Source organism: Lupinus angustifolius, chromosome LG06 (assembly GCF_001865875.1).
Source record: "Lupinus angustifolius cultivar Tanjil chromosome LG06, LupAngTanjil_v1.0, whole genome shotgun sequence".
Lineage (NCBI taxonomy): Eukaryota > Viridiplantae > Streptophyta > Magnoliopsida > Fabales > Fabaceae > Lupinus > Lupinus angustifolius.
Window position 1 is genome coordinate 9,657,726 of NC_032014.1, and position 18,056 is coordinate 9,675,781.

At 33.0% G+C, this 18,056-nt stretch overlaps 3 protein-coding genes across 5 annotated transcripts; all 3 read left to right on the top strand.

Moving 5' to 3' along the window:
• Nucleotides 4,178–9,748, top strand: LOC109349694 (mitogen-activated protein kinase 9-like). 2 transcript variants are annotated; one of them, XM_019590607.1, is made up of 11 exons: nucleotides 4,178–4,560; nucleotides 5,470–5,878; nucleotides 6,136–6,263; nucleotides 6,384–6,443; nucleotides 6,668–6,817; nucleotides 7,053–7,208; nucleotides 7,308–7,445; nucleotides 7,538–7,611; nucleotides 8,068–8,169; nucleotides 8,851–9,067; nucleotides 9,388–9,748. In XM_019590607.1, the coding sequence occupies exons 1-11, from the start codon at nucleotides 4,258–4,260 to the stop codon at nucleotides 9,457–9,459; spliced, it is 1,809 nt and encodes a 602-aa protein (XP_019446152.1). In that variant the 5' UTR covers nucleotides 4,178–4,257; the 3' UTR covers nucleotides 9,460–9,748. The 2 variants fall into 2 exon arrangements, with proteins under 2 accessions (XP_019446152.1, XP_019446153.1); XM_019590608.1 differs by having other exon boundaries at nucleotides 4,178–4,503.
• On the top strand, nucleotides 12,939–14,299 carry LOC109349697 (uncharacterized protein At3g28850-like). Of its 2 annotated transcripts, XM_019590611.1 has the most exons (2): nucleotides 12,940–13,339; nucleotides 13,559–14,299. In XM_019590611.1, the coding sequence occupies exons 1-2, from the start codon at nucleotides 13,056–13,058 to the stop codon at nucleotides 14,007–14,009; spliced, it is 735 nt and encodes a 244-aa protein (XP_019446156.1). In that variant the 5' UTR covers nucleotides 12,940–13,055; the 3' UTR covers nucleotides 14,010–14,299. The 2 variants fall into 2 exon arrangements, with proteins under 2 accessions (XP_019446155.1, XP_019446156.1); XM_019590610.1 differs by having other exon boundaries at nucleotides 12,939–14,299.
• Nucleotides 15,800–17,159, top strand: LOC109349696 (uncharacterized protein At5g39865-like). Its single transcript, XM_019590609.1, has one exon. The coding sequence runs from the start codon at nucleotides 15,916–15,918 to the stop codon at nucleotides 16,867–16,869; it is 954 nt and encodes a 317-aa protein (XP_019446154.1). The 5' UTR covers nucleotides 15,800–15,915; the 3' UTR covers nucleotides 16,870–17,159.

Genomic DNA, 18,056 nt, shown 5'->3' on the forward strand with positions numbered 1-18,056 from the left:
CTTTTATAAAAAATAATATATCTTATTGTGTAAAATTCATGTAAAAGAAGCAAAAGTATATAGAAAAGTATGTAGATAGTAGTAATATGAAGGGAGTGGTGATATGGATGTCAATGAAGACTTTGTGCATGTTTGGGATGTCAGTGGAGTTTCTTTATTTTCTCTATTTTTATCTTAAATTATCAATGTTTAGATCTTTAAGCTATGTTTGGTTGGGATGAAAAAAGAAAGAAAGTGAGATAAATGAAAAATGAAGGAAAATAACATTTTCCACTATTTGGTTGCATTGAAAAGAAGGGATGAAAGAAATAAAATGGTGGAACTCATGCCATTATCTTCTTCTCTCCAATATTGGGAGAAAAAAAGTAGAGAAAATTGGACCAATATTGACTATCCCAAAGTATGTCACAAACTAATGACAATTAAGAAAAAATAGAAAAAATAATGAATATTTAATTTCTTTAATTAACATGATATGTTTTCATTGGTTTATGACATAGTTTGATGCATAGTTTGGGATATTAGATCCTTGTATGCGAAAATTAGTGATAGATTTTCTCGTCGCTAACTCCCTATACATTTAAAAAATTTGTATTTTGTGTTAATCACATTTATAAATATCGATAATTTCTTAAAATTCTAGATAAAACAAACTAACACATGCATATCAATATCGTTATTAATAAACAATAAAACATTAGTTTAGTGATAGTCCCAGTAGATCCACAGAAAGATCAAAATCTCAAGGATTTGATTTATGAGATAAACATTTATTGAAAGGGATAATCGCACACCATGTAAATGTTTAATTCATTACTCATACGGTGATATAATATTCTTAGTAATACAAAAGAATGTCATTATTTATAATAATTATATTATTTTCTCTTCAATTTTTTCATTTTCTATCCTACCAAACAATTAAAAAATCACATTATTTTCAACTACTTTCCTTTCCTTAACTTTTCCTTCTATAAACCAAAGACTCTTTTGATTCTCAAATGTTCTATAGTAGGTATTAAAGTAAAACCCTTCCCCACTATTAGTTGATGTTTAAAATTTTTATGTATAATGTCACATCGTCTAGTTGAGAGGGACAACCTGTATTGCCCCATCCTAGTTTTTATGCCTTGGGACGAGTGTGTCGAGTAGATGATAAGGCTACACATGAATTGGTTTAGGTAGGTATTCGTGTAAAATTAGAAAAAGAGAAACAAAAAAAATTATATACTAATAGTGTATGAATTTGATAGATTATTACTATATTATTTATCATTCAAATTTCTATTAATATAATAAATAGTAATAATGTATTAGTTGTATATAAATTTTTCTTCTACTTTCCTTTCACTCAAAAACACCCATTAAAATTGGTCGGGTGGGATAAATGTCATTCTGATATTAAGAATTTAGTTTGGACATTTCTATTGGTTTTAACTTTTAACACGCAAATATATATGAAAAAACTATAAAAGTAATAGACAATAAAAATCAATGTTAGTGTTCCAAAATCAAATCCAGAAGTTCCTATTATTCTAACATTATCAAAATGAATAATATACTATTATGATTTGAATGAAGTACAACCTTAATCTTTACAACATTTTAGTATTGAATTTCTTTTGTTTGTTATGAGATGATTTTTTTGTTGGTGCAGCGGAAGCGAATCAAATAAAGTACATAAGAGTAAATAGAAGAGAAGAAACAAGAGAATTTGTTAACGAGGTTCAGTCACTTGTGCCTACATCCCGGGAGCGCTGAGCGGCTACCAATATATTATTAGAAAATATGAATTACAAACCCTAACACATCCATGGGCCCACCTGCCCATGAGGTGTTTCTATTGTGTCTATTGCACATTATAACAAGGAATCTAAGTCCAATATATAACATTAATTACTATATTCTAGTCTAATGCTAGACAATATAAAACTAATACAATAACATATTTCAAGCATTCTCAACAGTTTGCTTATAAGTGAAACATATAGCAACTTAGTATTTGTAAACTAAGGGAGGTATTTGTATTCTTTTGGTTAATTCTTTTGGTTCAATGGATTGATTTGGTTTCAACTTTCAAAACCAAACCAAACCAATTTCTAAAAAAACATATGTTTCCACGTGTAATGGGTTATGTGACCAGCCATCTGGGCCTATTCCTTAACATTCTTAAAAATACATTTCTATTAAAAATATATATAGCCAAAACAAGAAATAACTTCCTCTTATTATTTTCATTGCTTTCATTTTTATATTAATATATTATTATCTTCCACACATTCTTTTATTTATATTTTTACTCTCTATTGAGCTCGTATATTTCCCTTTTTATATTTAAATAGTTTTTTCTTAAATAGTATAACATAGAGATGATACATTCTATATCAGAAAAAAATAAAAATGCGAGTCAATCGGCATGGAATATTGGTCGACACACTAATTATATATAAATAAGCTTCCACGTTAGGATATCTTGCCCATATTTCCCATTTTTGTATTTTTGTGATACGTTTCCAAAATTATTTTGGAGCCATAGAAAGAGACCCCAATGATTGTATGCTATAGATGGCAAAAATATCTTTAATTCTTGATCACATCATACAAGCAATTTGAAAGCATACTCATACATACTTGTCATCCATGTTAGATGAAACTTAGAATATAAACAAATTCTAAATCTCACAGGTTTCAAACTAAAAAAGCAATCATTATGGTTAAAAAAAGCGGCCTACATACTTGTACCAATATTCTCTCATATAATTGTTTTATAATGTTATTTTTTTAAAATTAAAGTTGAATCAATTGAATTTCTTAAATTATAGTTCTGATTAAATTTAGGACTCTGTTCGTTACTTGTTCGAGCATCATTGAATTTAGGAATTTTGTAATATGTGATTTGATTCTTGTGGTTTCTTAATCTTTAGAATAGTTAAGTGATTCAAAAGTAATATTTTTCCAATCATGAAATTGAATGTATCACATTTTTTTCATTTCAATTTTACCAGTTTAGTAGAACGCATCCAATATGTGTTGGTTCAAATAGTACATGTTTAATTCCCTTAAGCAAGTTCTTGGGTTCGAGTCTTGTGGATGAAAAAATAATTATTGGGAAAGTTAGCTCAATACATCTGTAGATATTCCGACTCAGATATGATTACCTACGGTATGAGGATACTGAAGCAAAAAAGTTAGTTAAGATAAAATGATACATATTATCTTAGCATCCCAATTATATTTTTTAATTTCCCACATGATCTGAACCGGGAACATCCACATATATGTGAGACTAATTCTCCCAACAGACATTTTTCATCCACAAAACTCGAACTCAAGACCTTGTTTAAAAGAAATTAAGCATATACCACTTGAACCAAGTCCTTAGTAGCATTCCAATTATATATTAATAACTTATGCCACCTTTGTTACTTAAATATTCAGGACTTACTCATTCTCTCTCTCTATAACATTCTGCCTCTATACTCCCAACCGTCCGGGCTAAGACACATTGATTGAAACAAACAATTCTTAAAACATGCCCCATTTCATTAATGTATATTTAACTAATGTTCTACTTTAAAAAATAATTGGTACATGGTATCATAGTATCATACACATTCTCAAAAACAACATTTTACTAAAAAATATTTAGATAATAAAAACAACATTTTATTTATAAATATATATTTATATATTTAATTATATTGAAGTAATACTTTTCTATTTTTTAACGAGGTTAAAACAAACTATTAGAATAGTGTTTTGAACTTTTAAATTTGAAGTAAATCATCCCATTTACTTCCCAAATTATTATGGTTTAATCGAGTTTAATAGAATCATATTAGAATTTCATCAGTACAAAGCAGATCAACTCTCATTCAATTAAGACTACAAGCCATAACCATTTTTCAGTTTGGTAATCGATCAGATTGGCCATGCCACTCCATCATTTTCGAATATATTTTAACTTATCATTCTTTTGGTACTACTAAGGATTTTCCCTCACTTTTTTAGATAAAGAATACATCTCTTTTAAAATTTGTATATATCTCTTCCAACCAATTTACTTCTAAAAGTCAAACCCTTTACTATAGGAATCGTTAACTTATCATTTATTATTGTATAAAATATAAATTAATTAAATATATATTAACACTATGTATAATGGAAAATGGTGCATTGGAGTGGCGTAGAGTCAAAGGCGAAGAAAGTGGTGTTGTGTTCGCATAACTGAACTACATTTTTCATCTAAATACTTATATGGGCGGTGGGGGAACACTCGTTGAATGGATTCGTCGCTTCTTTAATCGACAACAACGTTCTTCTTCTTCTTCTTCTTCGGCTACTACTACTACTAACTCTCGTTCCGATGAATACGTTTCCAACAAAAACAACAATGCCATTTTAGTCAAAGATTTGCGTTCTCAATTAGCCTCTATTCCTAATCACGATACTGATCTTACCCCTGAGGAAGACTCTGATCACTCTGCTTTGAAACATATCAAAGTACCTACGGCTACCCTCTTTGTTCCTCATGCTTCTTCCATGGATTCTCACAAAAAGGTTCCTTTTTTCTTAATTCTGAATATCGAGATCAAGCTTTTTGATTGTGGGGTTATCTGGTTTTTGTGTTTTAATGTGATCTGGTTCTGTTTTCTTGTGTATTTTATTGTTTAGCTTTCTGGGTACTGCTCAAGTTTTTTCTTCTCTTGTTTTTTATGCTCGTTTGATGTTGTTTTGTTTAATTGTATAATGAATTAATTGACTCATATCGTTGTTTTTGCTTAAGAAACGATGTTGAATAGAGTGATTAGGATTAGTTCACTCATGAGGTTTCAGGATTGAGTTTTGTTAATGGAAAAATATGCGCTGACAAAGCTTTCTCGACTCAGATTAATCAGAGTCCAAACTAATTTTTGAACATCGAGAGTTTCAGACAAAAATATTGTTGTTTTTGTGTGTCTGCATCTAAAAATAATGGTTAAGCTATATTGGTGTTGTGCCCCATGAAGGATGGAGTTTTGTTTGGGAATATGTGAAAGGATAGGGATAGGATGTAAAGTGTTGTTTGATGCTGATGGTGGAGATTGTAATTGCTTTCGTTACTGGTAAGAGGTAGCAATGACGAAAAGAGTAACGATATTGATGTTGATTAATTACCGTGTAGTTATCTTAAACAATAGTTTGATGGTGTGTTCTATAGAGTTAGGTAATGTTTGACCTGCTATCATACATGGCCTTTTGTTTAACCTCAATTTCATGGCATTGTCAGTATTTGTGGATTTGGTAGAATGTCTCTTCTCCTAGTGGATTTTCTGTGGCTTCCTGCATCTCTGTGCTTACATGTTACCATAGATTTTGCATTTGGCCATAAGAAGAGAGCCCATACTTTTGATGTCTTCGCTCTTCAGATTATGTTTCCAGCACATATGCTTCACCAATATTACATAATGGTTTTCGGTTATCAAACAGGGTGCACCAGAAGCAGAGTTTTTTACTGAGTATGGAGAGGCAAGTCAATATGAGATCCTAGAAGTCGTTGGAAAAGGAAGTTATGGTGTTGTGGGTTCTGCCGTTGACATTCATACTGGTGAAAAGGTTGCAATCAAGAAAATTAATGATGTTTTTGAACATGTATCAGATGCCACACGGATCCTAAGAGAAATTAAACTCCTTCGGTTGCTCAGACATCCGGATATTGTAGAAATTAAGCATATCATGCTTCCTCCTTCACGGAGAGAGTTCAGGGATATCTATGTTGTGTTTGAGTTGATGGAATCTGACCTTCATCAAGTAATTAAGGCAAATGATGATCTTACTCCTGAGCACCACCAATTTTTCTTGTACCAACTTCTTCGGGGCTTGAAATATATACATACAGGTATCCTTCTAATTAGGTCCTTCACCTTTCAAATACATATACTAAACTAACATATTATTACCAACAAGACGATAGTCTAGTGGTGTAAGGTCTCACTGGATCCTCAAATAGATCAAAAAGGTCAAAGTTCGACTCCTAGGAGCAACACTTGTTGGGAGGGACATCCACGTATCCCAAAAGGGATTAGTTCATTACCCATAGAGTGAGAGAATGCCCTTGATTATACCTAAAAAACTAACATAGTTTTTATCTTGCAGCAAATGTGTTTCATCGTGATTTGAAGCCAAAAAATATTCTTGTTAATGCTGATTGCAAACTAAAGATATGTGATTTTGGGCTTGCTCGGGTTTCATTTAATGATGCTCCGTCAGCTATATTCTGGACTGTAAGCACTCTTATTGCGCATATCATGTCAATTATGTTTGGCCTTTTAAGATGTTAGGTAGGGAATTCATATTGCAATCTTGATATCTCTAACTGACTAAACTTGTGTACTTTTACAAAGGACTATGTCGCAACTCGGTGGTACCGTGCGCCCGAACTATGTGGTTCTTTTTTCTCAAAAGTAAGATTCTTTTCTTCTTTGACAATACCTTTATTTGGGTTGTGTATGATATCGTATAAGGAGTTAAATACACTTAAAGCTGTGTATGATATAAGAAGTTAAATACATTTGAAGTTGATTGTTATAAGAAGTTAAATACACTTCAAGTTGTCTGCAATATAAGAAGGTAAATTCGCTTAAAAGTACTGAAATATGTACTATTTCAAAATCCTTGTCTTTTGCAGTATACCCCCGCAGTTGATATTTGGAGCATTGGATGCATATTTGCAGAAATGCTCATTGGAAAGCCATTGTTTCGTGGGAAAAATGTGGTGCATCAGTTGGATCTCATGACTGATTTGCTTGGCACTCCTCCTGCTGAGTCCATTGCAAGGGTTAGTTTATCAAAATCTGCTTTCCAGTTTTCTAAATCTATAGGCAAGTTTGTGACATGGTGGAATGATATTAATTTTCAACTTCTACTAGTCCTTCTTCATAATTCTTCCTGTAGTATGTTTTAAATATATACCTTCTTATGGTTTGTTTAAATAAATACCTTTCAGGCTTAATTTTACTTCCTCATCCCAGTTTTCTACTCTTGCATATAATTCTTCTTCTTAATTTTTACAGATTCGAAATGAGAAAGCTAAAAGGTATCTTAGTAACATGCGAAAAAAGCAACCAGTTCCATTATCTCAAAAATTTCCAAAAGCAGATCCGCTGGCTCTTTCTTTGCTGGAGCGCCTACTTGCGTTTAATCCCAAAGATCGTCCAACAGCTGAGGAGGTTGATCTTCTATCACCCTAATAATTACCGAGAGGGATATTTCTTTGATAGTTACCAAGGTGGAAATTTCATTATTTTATGTTATGCTTGTCATTGCAGGCATTAGCTGATCCTTACTTCAATGGTCTATCGAACATTGATTGTGAACCATCCACTCAACCAATTTCAAAACTTGAGTTTGAGTTTGAGAGAAGGAGATTGACCAAAGATGATGTTAGAGAGTTGATTTATCGAGAGGTATGACCATACATTTTGGTCACTCCTGCTTCAAACTATTGTCTTCTCTTTGCTATGGTAATAATAATTTGTTATACATTTGGAGCAAACAGATTTTGGAGTACCATCCCCAGATGCTTCAGGAATATCTTAATGGTGGAGATTTAACCAGCTTTATGTATCCAAGGTAGATGTGCTAATATATGCTTGACATTTTATCTGTCCCGTCACAAGGTGTGGTCTTTCATTATTGAAATTAGATATTAAACCAATTTATACTAAATGATTTTCACTGTACGTATTTTTTTTAATCTATTATAATTATTATTAGAGCCCCTGTGTAATTCTTGTTGTTGTACTAAAATTCTGTTGGAGAAACCCCCAACCCACACACACAACTTTCTGTGCAGAACTAGTGCTTCGTTAGCAAGACTCTGACATGCTTGTTTAATTTGGCATACTATTAGAACTTTAATTCCTCCTGAATATCAATTTTTGTTAATGCTCATCCTTTGCAGATGGTTAATTTCCTGTGTTTTGCATGTCATCTAAGAATTATTATACCGCGTTCTTTGAAATTGAAGTTTTGGATGTTTTAGTTATCACTTATCAGTTGGTAATTATATATTATCTTATTGCATAGTGGGGTTGATCTGTTCAAGCGACAGTTTGCACATCTTGAAGAGCATTATGGCAAAGGTCAGCGAAGCTCCCCGTTGCAGAGACAGCATGCCTCCTTACCTAGGTAAGTGTTGGTCAAAGACATCTTGGTCTCTTGGCAGTTCTAGCCTTGGATCTGTAGTATTTTCTAGGTCTAGGCTAGGTGAACTTTTTCAAATGCTGGATTGCCGACTTGCACAATCAAAAAATTAACAAGAGTCTTTGTCTTTTTCTTTTAGAGATTTAATTTGTTTTATTATTCTCATGCTTTATTGCATTAAAATGTTCGGGAGTTAAGTGTCAATATGAGCATAAGAAAAGTGTGGCAGGGATGAGAATGCTGTGTTAAATTAGTGGACCCAAGAAAAGATAAGATCGTTAATGAATGTATTAGAGGGGAAGTCATAGTGGCCCCTATTGAGAAAAAAGTTGAATCATGCATGATATGGTTTGAACTTTGAAGACATATGAGAAGACCAATAGAAGCCGAGGTAGGAGAGGTAGATCAATGAAAACTCGAGGTGAAACCATTAGACCTAAATGGTCATTCGACAGTTTTGGTTTTTAGTGGAACATTGTCATGACTTATGATCCATGTAGCCAATCCCAGCAAGAAGGCTTTTATGGTTCTTGTTGTTGCTATTACCTCTTGTGTTTTAAATCGTAGTCCTTTATGTCTGTTCAAACGAGGTTGTTGGATAAGCCTATGAACCTTTTCTCTGGTTTTCTTCATATGCATTGATTATTTTAATTTCACTTATCCCAGAGAGCGAGTTGTTTCTTCCAAAGTTGAAAATAATCAGAACAATTGTGAAAAGCCAAGTGGATCAAATCTTCAGAGTTCCCCAGAGTCTGATGTGACGGATTCTGGAAATGCACAAAATGGATCCTCCAAGACAAACAACAGCACACATAGCCTGTTGAAGAGTTCCAGCATTAGTGGTTCAAAGTGTATAGATGTAAAGCAAAGTAAAGATTCGAAGGTAGGTAACTATATCTTTATATCTTTTCAAATGCATGGCTCTTTGATTATTTTTTCAATTGTTATGTTGGATTGAAAAGGAAATAGCTAATGTTTTGAAAATGAGATCTGGCAGTATGTTCTTGAGATTTTCAACATCCATCTTACATACCTTGATATTGGAGTTTGTGTATATAGCAACAGCCAAACATTCAAATTTACACTTTCCATCTTATGTTTTTTTTGCTTTGTTTTTGTTTTTAAAACTGATAGGTAAGATTGCAATTCAATCATTAAACTACATTTCTGTCATTTATTTTCATCGTATTCTTTTTGCATTAGACGGCGCCAATTACGGAGGTCAACGAAGCAGTACATGAATTGACAAAGAATCTTGCTTCTCTTCATGCTTAGTTCGAGCCTTATTAGTAATTTTGATCTAATTTTCCATACTCTGGTCCTCTCCACAAAGAGAAAAAAAAGGTGGCAAGGTCATGGTGTTTTGAAGCACAGCATAGAAACCCTCCTAGTTGTTTCTGCTAGAACCTGACTTTGATACTCTATTGTCATGAACTGCCCACTTTGTATTAATACTGTATTCTTTGTAATTAAGTATTTATTTGTGTGTGGAAACCCGATATGTATTAAAAGGGGTGACTCAGTGCACTAGACTCTCAGTTAGTATGTATTACTCATTATTTATCATGAAACAACAAAGATGGGCTGTCCTACTTACATTAGTTTTTTTCCTTCTCATACTAGATTACATGAAACTGTTAGCATGTTGGCAATTGATAATGTCCAACGCTGTGTTTGGTTTGAGGGGATTGATAATGTCCAAATTATGCACCCATTTATAAATGAGGATAAAGTATCTCCTGTTGTGAGGATAAAGCTGTCAAAATGGGTGGGCCCAATCGGGCTGGCCTGTCAAAGCCCGATAATTTATAGGGCTTGAGTATTATATTAAGTACTTTTTATAGAATCCGGATTTTTTAGCCCGGCCCGATCGGACTATATTAAATATGGGCTCGGACCGGGCTTACCTAGGCGGGTTCGGGCTACCCGTTTACTTATTTGTTTTAACTTATTTTGGGACCTTTGGCTTGGTAATAAGTGAAAATTTACAAAATAACTTATAATAAAAATAGATAATAAATATTGTGTTATTGTGTGTTAGTTAGATTTAACTTTTAAACAAAAACATAATAAAGAAAATAACGTTTACAACAAAACTAAAATTAACATAATTGTTTACTATAGAGAACTTTACACAACTAAATTTAATATAATAGTTCACAATAAAAGTGTTGATAAAGAATGTACAAAATATAATATTTTTGATAGTATCCAAATATTTATATATTAAAGTGAAGTTACAAACTATATTGTGTTAGAAAGTGAAATTCCAATAGAAATGAGAGATTTGATAAAAGAGTTGTGTTAAATATCATACACGTGGACTTAACATCATGTCTTGACTCGAACACAATGCATTAGATCTATAATTTTGGTTGCATTTTTTGGCATAACAAATGCGTTAAAATAGTTATATGTTAAATCAAATAATATATATATTTTAAAATAGATTAAATATATTAAAATTAAAAAAAAAACTAGTTTATGTGGGTCGGCCCGCCACAACCCGCAACTCGCAACTCGCTTAGAACGGATTTGAGCTATAATTTGATATGTATAAATTATATCCGGGCTTTTTAGCCCGATCTGGTTTAGCCCAAACCCGTCCGGGTAGTCCGTTTTGACACATCTATGTGAGGAGATAACTTCTCTCCTGACACTAGTTATGCAATGACATGTGACTACTTTTTACCTATTTTTAAAATAAATAAGAAAACAAAAAATAAAATATCACAAATATTTAATAATGAATTGGTGCGAGGAGATAATTTCTTTCCTTACACCAGCACATACTTTATTTCCTTTTATAAATATGTCGTTCATAAATAAAAGGAGGGAATACCTACTAAGTTTCCGAAGTCACATTTTCTTTCCAAAATTTTATATCACTCCATGTATTTTTTTATTCTCATTAGTTAAAAAATATAAAGTTAATATATATTTAATTTTATATTATTTTTATGACCAATGAAAAATGATGAGTATATGAAATGGTACATAGATGGAGACAAAAGACATTGCTAGTAAATTCCTCCTACTTTGTCTAATTACAACTCAACCATTAAGCTGGTTCTTGGTTTTTGAAGAAGCTAATGATTTGGTTTACCTTCCACATCAGCATGCGTTGGTATGAATTGAATTTACTTTGTCTAGCGAAAAAGAGACACGTTTTAAATTTAGATTTAATATTCAATTTTACCCTTCAAACATTGCAACCAAATGGTGACTTGGAATATGGTCTTTGTTTGGCTTGGAACAAGAGTTATAATGGTAATTCTAGAAAGTGGTTGTCTAGAGCCCATCCATATGGTGACTAAGAATTTGCAGATTCGCCTTAATCATTTGAGTCAAGTTCTTCAAAATATATTTGAACTGCTGAATAAGAATTGGGAAGTGCGTGTACAATATACTTTCAGAGAGACAAACATGTTGGCTGACTTCTTAGCTAAGATTAGATTGAACCATAATGATTCTCATATTTCTTGGGACTCGCCATCCACAGGAGCATTCTACGTCCTGCAAATGGACTTATACCGTATCTTGTAGTTTTTTTCTTCTCTGTTTTCTTTTCCGATGTACCAAAAAAATATTGCAACCAAATTAGCTCTTTTAAAGATTAAATTTGTCCCTAATTTAGTCCGGTAGAAAATATTTGCCCTCACATACAATATCAAGATTAAGATTAAATACAAGAACTACTTTTGTAGTAATTTAATGTTTTAGGAACTAAAGTGGTCGTTGAGTTAGTATTTCATTTATATTATATAAATGAAGTTCGTAAGTAAAATAAAGTGAATTTTGATTCAGTTATATTTCATTAATCTTATAACTCGGTTATATGCATAATAAATAAATTTACACTATACTCATGTTAACCAATTGTTTTGATCCTATTCCATACTACACATTATTAGAATTGTTAAGCAAAATAGACTATAATGATTTGTATCCTGAACGAGATTGATCTTCCACTACCAATTGGTGATAAAAATTAAGATTGAGTCGAGTTAAATTAATTTGAAAACAAAATAATATTATTAAAATCTCGACTTATCATATGTAGAGTTGACAAAGTAAATCCACTCAATAAATGAGTAAGTCTAGATAAAATAAATCACTTCAAACAAAGCTCAAGTTATCTTATCCCATTTTGATCAGGTCCAAGTTTGGTTAGGCCATAAACCATCCGACATGAGTTTATCTTAATGAAACCCTTAATCAGTGTAAATAATGTTTGGGTTTTTTGGATAAATCCGTTTAGGCCCATATGAAATATAATCCTATTCGACCTGATAAAATTGTCATCTCCGATCCATGAGCATCTAAGATATAGATGACAATGAGACTAATACAAATAGTGTTTATCTATGCTCAAACTCACAACTATTTGGAGTAGGAGTATCCACATTTACCCAACAAATTTTAAAAGTTTAACAATATACAACTAATTGTTACATAAATAAGATATGTATATTACAAATTTGTTATTACATTTGTAATATGATACACATCTCCACACACAAGCTAGTATACTCATTAATGATATTTGCGATACCAAAGCAAGTATTTATTTGTTATGTCTACCACCCGTCCATCATTCAAATTCCAAGATAATAATTTAAACAACCATAGCTCCATACATGTTATTGAGTTGAACAACATTAAAGTTTTAGCGCTCGAATTCAGTGGGCCATAGTCATTTGAAAATTGAACCCAACAAAGAACAAAATCAAATTCAACACAAAAAGTATCCCCAATTTTAATTACTAATCCCATTAATCAATCATCAACACCCATTCTTCTTCTCTTTCTATCTCTCTCTTCTTCTCTCTTCAAATTTGAAACTCACCAAAGTTTGAAACTTTAGCCCAATGGGTTGCGTTTCTTCCAACTTGCTCAACCATGAAGACGAGTTCACTCAACTTGGTAGCACCGCACTTAGTCACCACATTGTTTCTCTCACTTCCACCACTTATGGTCTTCTCACCCTCGACCCACCACCGTCCTCCGCCGCCGGAACCACCACCGTCTCCACCCCTTCAACCCCACCATCCCGTTTAAGCTTCCCTTCCTCACTCTCCGAACCAAAGTCCCTCTGGTCCGAACCTAAACCTCTCCGCTCCGAACCTGATGAGGTCATTAACTCTTGGGAGCTCATGGCTGGGCTTGACAACATAGAAAGTTTCCGTTTTTCTCCACTCCCTACTCCAAAACCGTTCAAAGATTCGAACTTTAACAAAGAGAATTCAAACCCGAATCGTTTCACTAATGGGTCTAGAATATACCCAAAAAAACCCGTTTCAACAGTGGCGAAACGTTTTGAGAGGATTTGTCCACCCAACGGTGAGAACAGGGTGGTGATCTACACAACAACGTTGAGGGGTGTGAGGAGAACTTTTGAGGCATGCAATGCTGTGAGGTCAGGTTTTGAAGCATTTGGTGTGTTGATTTGTGAACGTGATGTTTCAATGGATAATGGGTTTAAAGAGGAGTTGAGGGAGTTACTAAAGGGAAAAGAGAAAGAGGCAATGGTTCCTCCAAGGGTTTTTGTAAAGGGTTTCTATATTGGTGGAGCTGAGGAAATGTTGAAGGTGGTTGAAGAGGGTTTGTTGGGTGAGCTTCTTGAAGGGTTACCAAGGAAGAAAATTGGTGATATTTGTGATGGTTGTGGAGATATGAGGTTTTTGCCTTGTTTTCAATGTAATGGGAGTTGCAAAGTTGTGAAGGAAGAAGATATGGGTCAAAAACAAAGGAGGAGGAGTGTTATGGTGAAGTGTAGTGATTGTAATGAGAATGGATTAGTTGTATGTCCACTTTGTGGCTGATAAATAAGATTAGGTAATGTTTTGGAGACATGTCAAAATAGGACAGAATTGAATCTATTTTGTGTGTTTTATAAGCATAATAGAATAGGATGGGAGAATGGAAAGTAAAACATTTTGGTTTTGTTTTGTATCATCATCTTATGGTTGTGCACCAAATGCTATGTAAGGAAGAATAATATGTTTATATACGCTTTCCTTGTTTAGTTATATTCCTTATGATAGCCATGGCTATGCCTATGTGCTTCAATTCACCAATTTTAATGAATCTATAAACAGATCTTTCTCCTTCATTTGATGTGCATTGTTATATTTATTATTGTTAGTGAAATTAGTTGATTTTTGGTTTCTGGGTTATCAGATGGAAGGCTATAAAAGGAAAGCAAAAGAAGTATGGGTAGTATTTCAATTAACTAATTGCAGGCTTTGTCGTTTGTTACTAGTATTTTTCTTAAAATTATTAGACTTACAATTTTACAATTGCAAACAAAAGTTACGAGAGGCACATACTTGTGGGTTTCAGTATTATTGTCTCCACAGGAGCATTCTACGTCCTGCAAATGGACTTATACCGTATCTTGTAGTTTTTTTCTTCTCTGTTTTCTTTTCCGATGTACCAAAAAAATATTGCAACCAAATTAGCTCTTTTAAAGATTAAATTTGTCCCTAATTTAGTCCGGTAGAAAATATTTGCCCTCACATACAATATCAAGATTAAGATTAAATACAAGAACTACTTTTGTAGTAATTTAATGTTTTAGGAACTAAAGTGGTCGTTGAGTTAGTATTTCATTTATATTATATAAATGAAGTTCGTAAGTAAAATAAAGTGAATTTTGATTCAGTTATATTTCATTAATCTTATAACTCGGTTATATGCATAATAAATAAATTTACACTATACTCATGTTAACCAATTGTTTTGATCCTATTCCATACTACACATTATTAGAATTGTTAAGCAAAATAGACTATAATGATTTGTATCCTGAACGAGATTGATCTTCCACTACCAATTGGTGATAAAAATTAAGATTGAGTCGAGTTAAATTAATTTGAAAACAAAATAATATTATTAAAATCTCGACTTATCATATGTAGAGTTGACAAAGTAAATCCACTCAATAAATGAGTAAGTCTAGATAAAATAAATCACTTCAAACAAAGCTCAAGTTATCTTATCCCATTTTGATCAGGTCCAAGTTTGGTTAGGCCATAAACCATCCGACATGAGTTTATCTTAATGAAACCCTTAATCAGTGTAAATAATGTTTGGGTTTTTTGGATAAATCCGTTTAGGCCCATATGAAATATAATCCTATTCGACCTGATAAAATTGTCATCTCCGATCCATGAGCATCTAAGATATAGATGACAATGAGACTAATACAAATAGTGTTTATCTATGCTCAAACTCACAACTATTTGGAGTAGGAGTATCCACATTTACCCAACAAATTTTAAAAGTTTAACAATATACAACTAATTGTTACATAAATAAGATATGTATATTACAAATTTGTTATTACATTTGTAATATGATACACATCTCCACACACAAGCTAGTATACTCATTAATGATATTTGCGATACCAAAGCAAGTATTTATTTGTTATGTCTACCACCCGTCCATCATTCAAATTCCAAGATAATAATTTAAACAACCATAGCTCCATACATGTTATTGAGTTGAACAACATTAAAGTTTTAGCGCTCGAATTCAGTGGGCCATAGTCATTTGAAAATTGAACCCAACAAAGAACAAAATCAAATTCAACACAAAAAGTATCCCCAATTTTAATTACTAATCCCATTAATCAATCATCAACACCCATTCTTCTTCTCTTTCTATCTCTCTCTTCTTCTCTCTTCAAATTTGAAACTCACCAAAGTTTGAAACTTTAGCCCAATGGGTTGCGTTTCTTCCAACTTGCTCAACCATGAAGACGAGTTCACTCAACTTGGTAGCACCGCACTTAGTCACCACATTGTTTCTCTCACTTCCACCACTTATGGTCTTCTCACCCTCGACCCACCACCGTCCTCCGCCGCCGGAACCACCACCGTCTCCACCCCTTCAACCCCACCATCCCGTTTAAGCTTCCCTTCCTCACTCTCCGAACCAAAGTCCCTCTGGTCCGAACCTAAACCTCTCCGCTCCGAACCTGATGAGGTCATTAACTCTTGGGAGCTCATGGCTGGGCTTGACAACATAGAAAGTTTCCGTTTTTCTCCACTCCCTACTCCAAAACCGTTCAAAGATTCGAACTTTAACAAAGAGAATTCAAACCCGAATCGTTTCACTAATGGGTCTAGAATATACCCAAAAAAACCCGTTTCAACAGTGGCGAAACGTTTTGAGAGGATTTGTCCACCCAACGGTGAGAACAGGGTGGTGATCTACACAACAACGTTGAGGGGTGTGAGGAGAACTTTTGAGGCATGCAATGCTGTGAGGTCAGGTTTTGAAGCATTTGGTGTGTTGATTTGTGAACGTGATGTTTCAATGGATAATGGGTTTAAAGAGGAGTTGAGGGAGTTACTAAAGGGAAAAGAGAAAGAGGCAATGGTTCCTCCAAGGGTTTTTGTAAAGGGTTTCTATATTGGTGGAGCTGAGGAAATGTTGAAGGTGGTTGAAGAGGGTTTGTTGGGTGAGCTTCTTGAAGGGTTACCAAGGAAGAAAATTGGTGATATTTGTGATGGTTGTGGAGATATGAGGTTTTTGCCTTGTTTTCAATGTAATGGGAGTTGCAAAGTTGTGAAGGAAGAAGATATGGGTCAAAAACAAAGGAGGAGGAGTGTTATGGTGAAGTGTAGTGATTGTAATGAGAATGGATTAGTTGTATGTCCACTTTGTGGCTGATAAATAAGATTAGGTAATGTTTTGGAGACATGTCAAAATAGGACAGAATTGAATCTATTTTGTGTGTTTTATAAGCATAATAGAATAGGATGGGAGAATGGAAAGTAAAACATTTTGGTTTTGTTTTGTATCATCATCTTATGGTTGTGCACCAAATGCTATGTAAGGAAGAATAATATGTTTATATACGCTTTCCTTGTTTAGTTATATTCCTTATGATAGCCATGGCTATGCCTATGTGCTTCAATTCACCAATTTTAATGAATCTATAAACAGATCTTTCTCCTTCATTTGATGTGCATTGTTATATTTATTATTGTTAGTGAAATTAGTTGATTTTTGGTTTCTGGGTTATCAGATGGAAGGCTATAAAAGGAAAGCAAAAGAAGTATGGGTAGTATTTCAATTAACTAATTGCAGGCTTTGTCGTTTGTTACTAGTATTTTTCTTAAAATTATTAGACTTACAATTTTACAATTGCAAACAAAAGTTACGAGAGGCACATACTTGTGGGTTTCAGTATTATTGTCTTCACTAAGGATATATTTTGGGTCTGGTTGATTAACATCATCATGGACTAGAATGTGACAATCCCAAAATTATGAACAGTTCAGGTTGAGAAAATTTTGTGGAATTGAACTTTGTATAATCAATCACGTTAACTCGCATGCCTTCTAACTAACATTTTCCTTTATCCCTTGCCCCTCTTTACTTGGGATCACATCTCTCTAGCGGTGTCTCATTCCTTGTCCTAAGCCAATTATATATTAATATATAAATAAAATATAAAAAATTTAAAAGCAAAAAGTAATAAAATGGAACACTCTGATTGACTTGGAACATAAAGTGAGACACTATTTGGGACATCTAATCTTCATCCCTTTACCAACCCCTCTAGCTATAGAAAATTGGGAGTGTTGTCCCGATATGTATATCATTTCATGTGTCAGTGATTATAATTGATTGAAAAAATGTATTTAAATTAAAATTTTAATAATTAATTATTTTTCTGATCAATTATAAACAATGACACATTGAGTGATACATTGTTTTTGGATAGCAAAATGTCTACCATTTATAACATATGGTACCCAAAAATTAATAGTAAATTTTTTATTTATTTTTAATTAAATAAATTAAAAACCTATAAAAATATTTATCTCAGTAATGAGTCCTAATTTCAACTA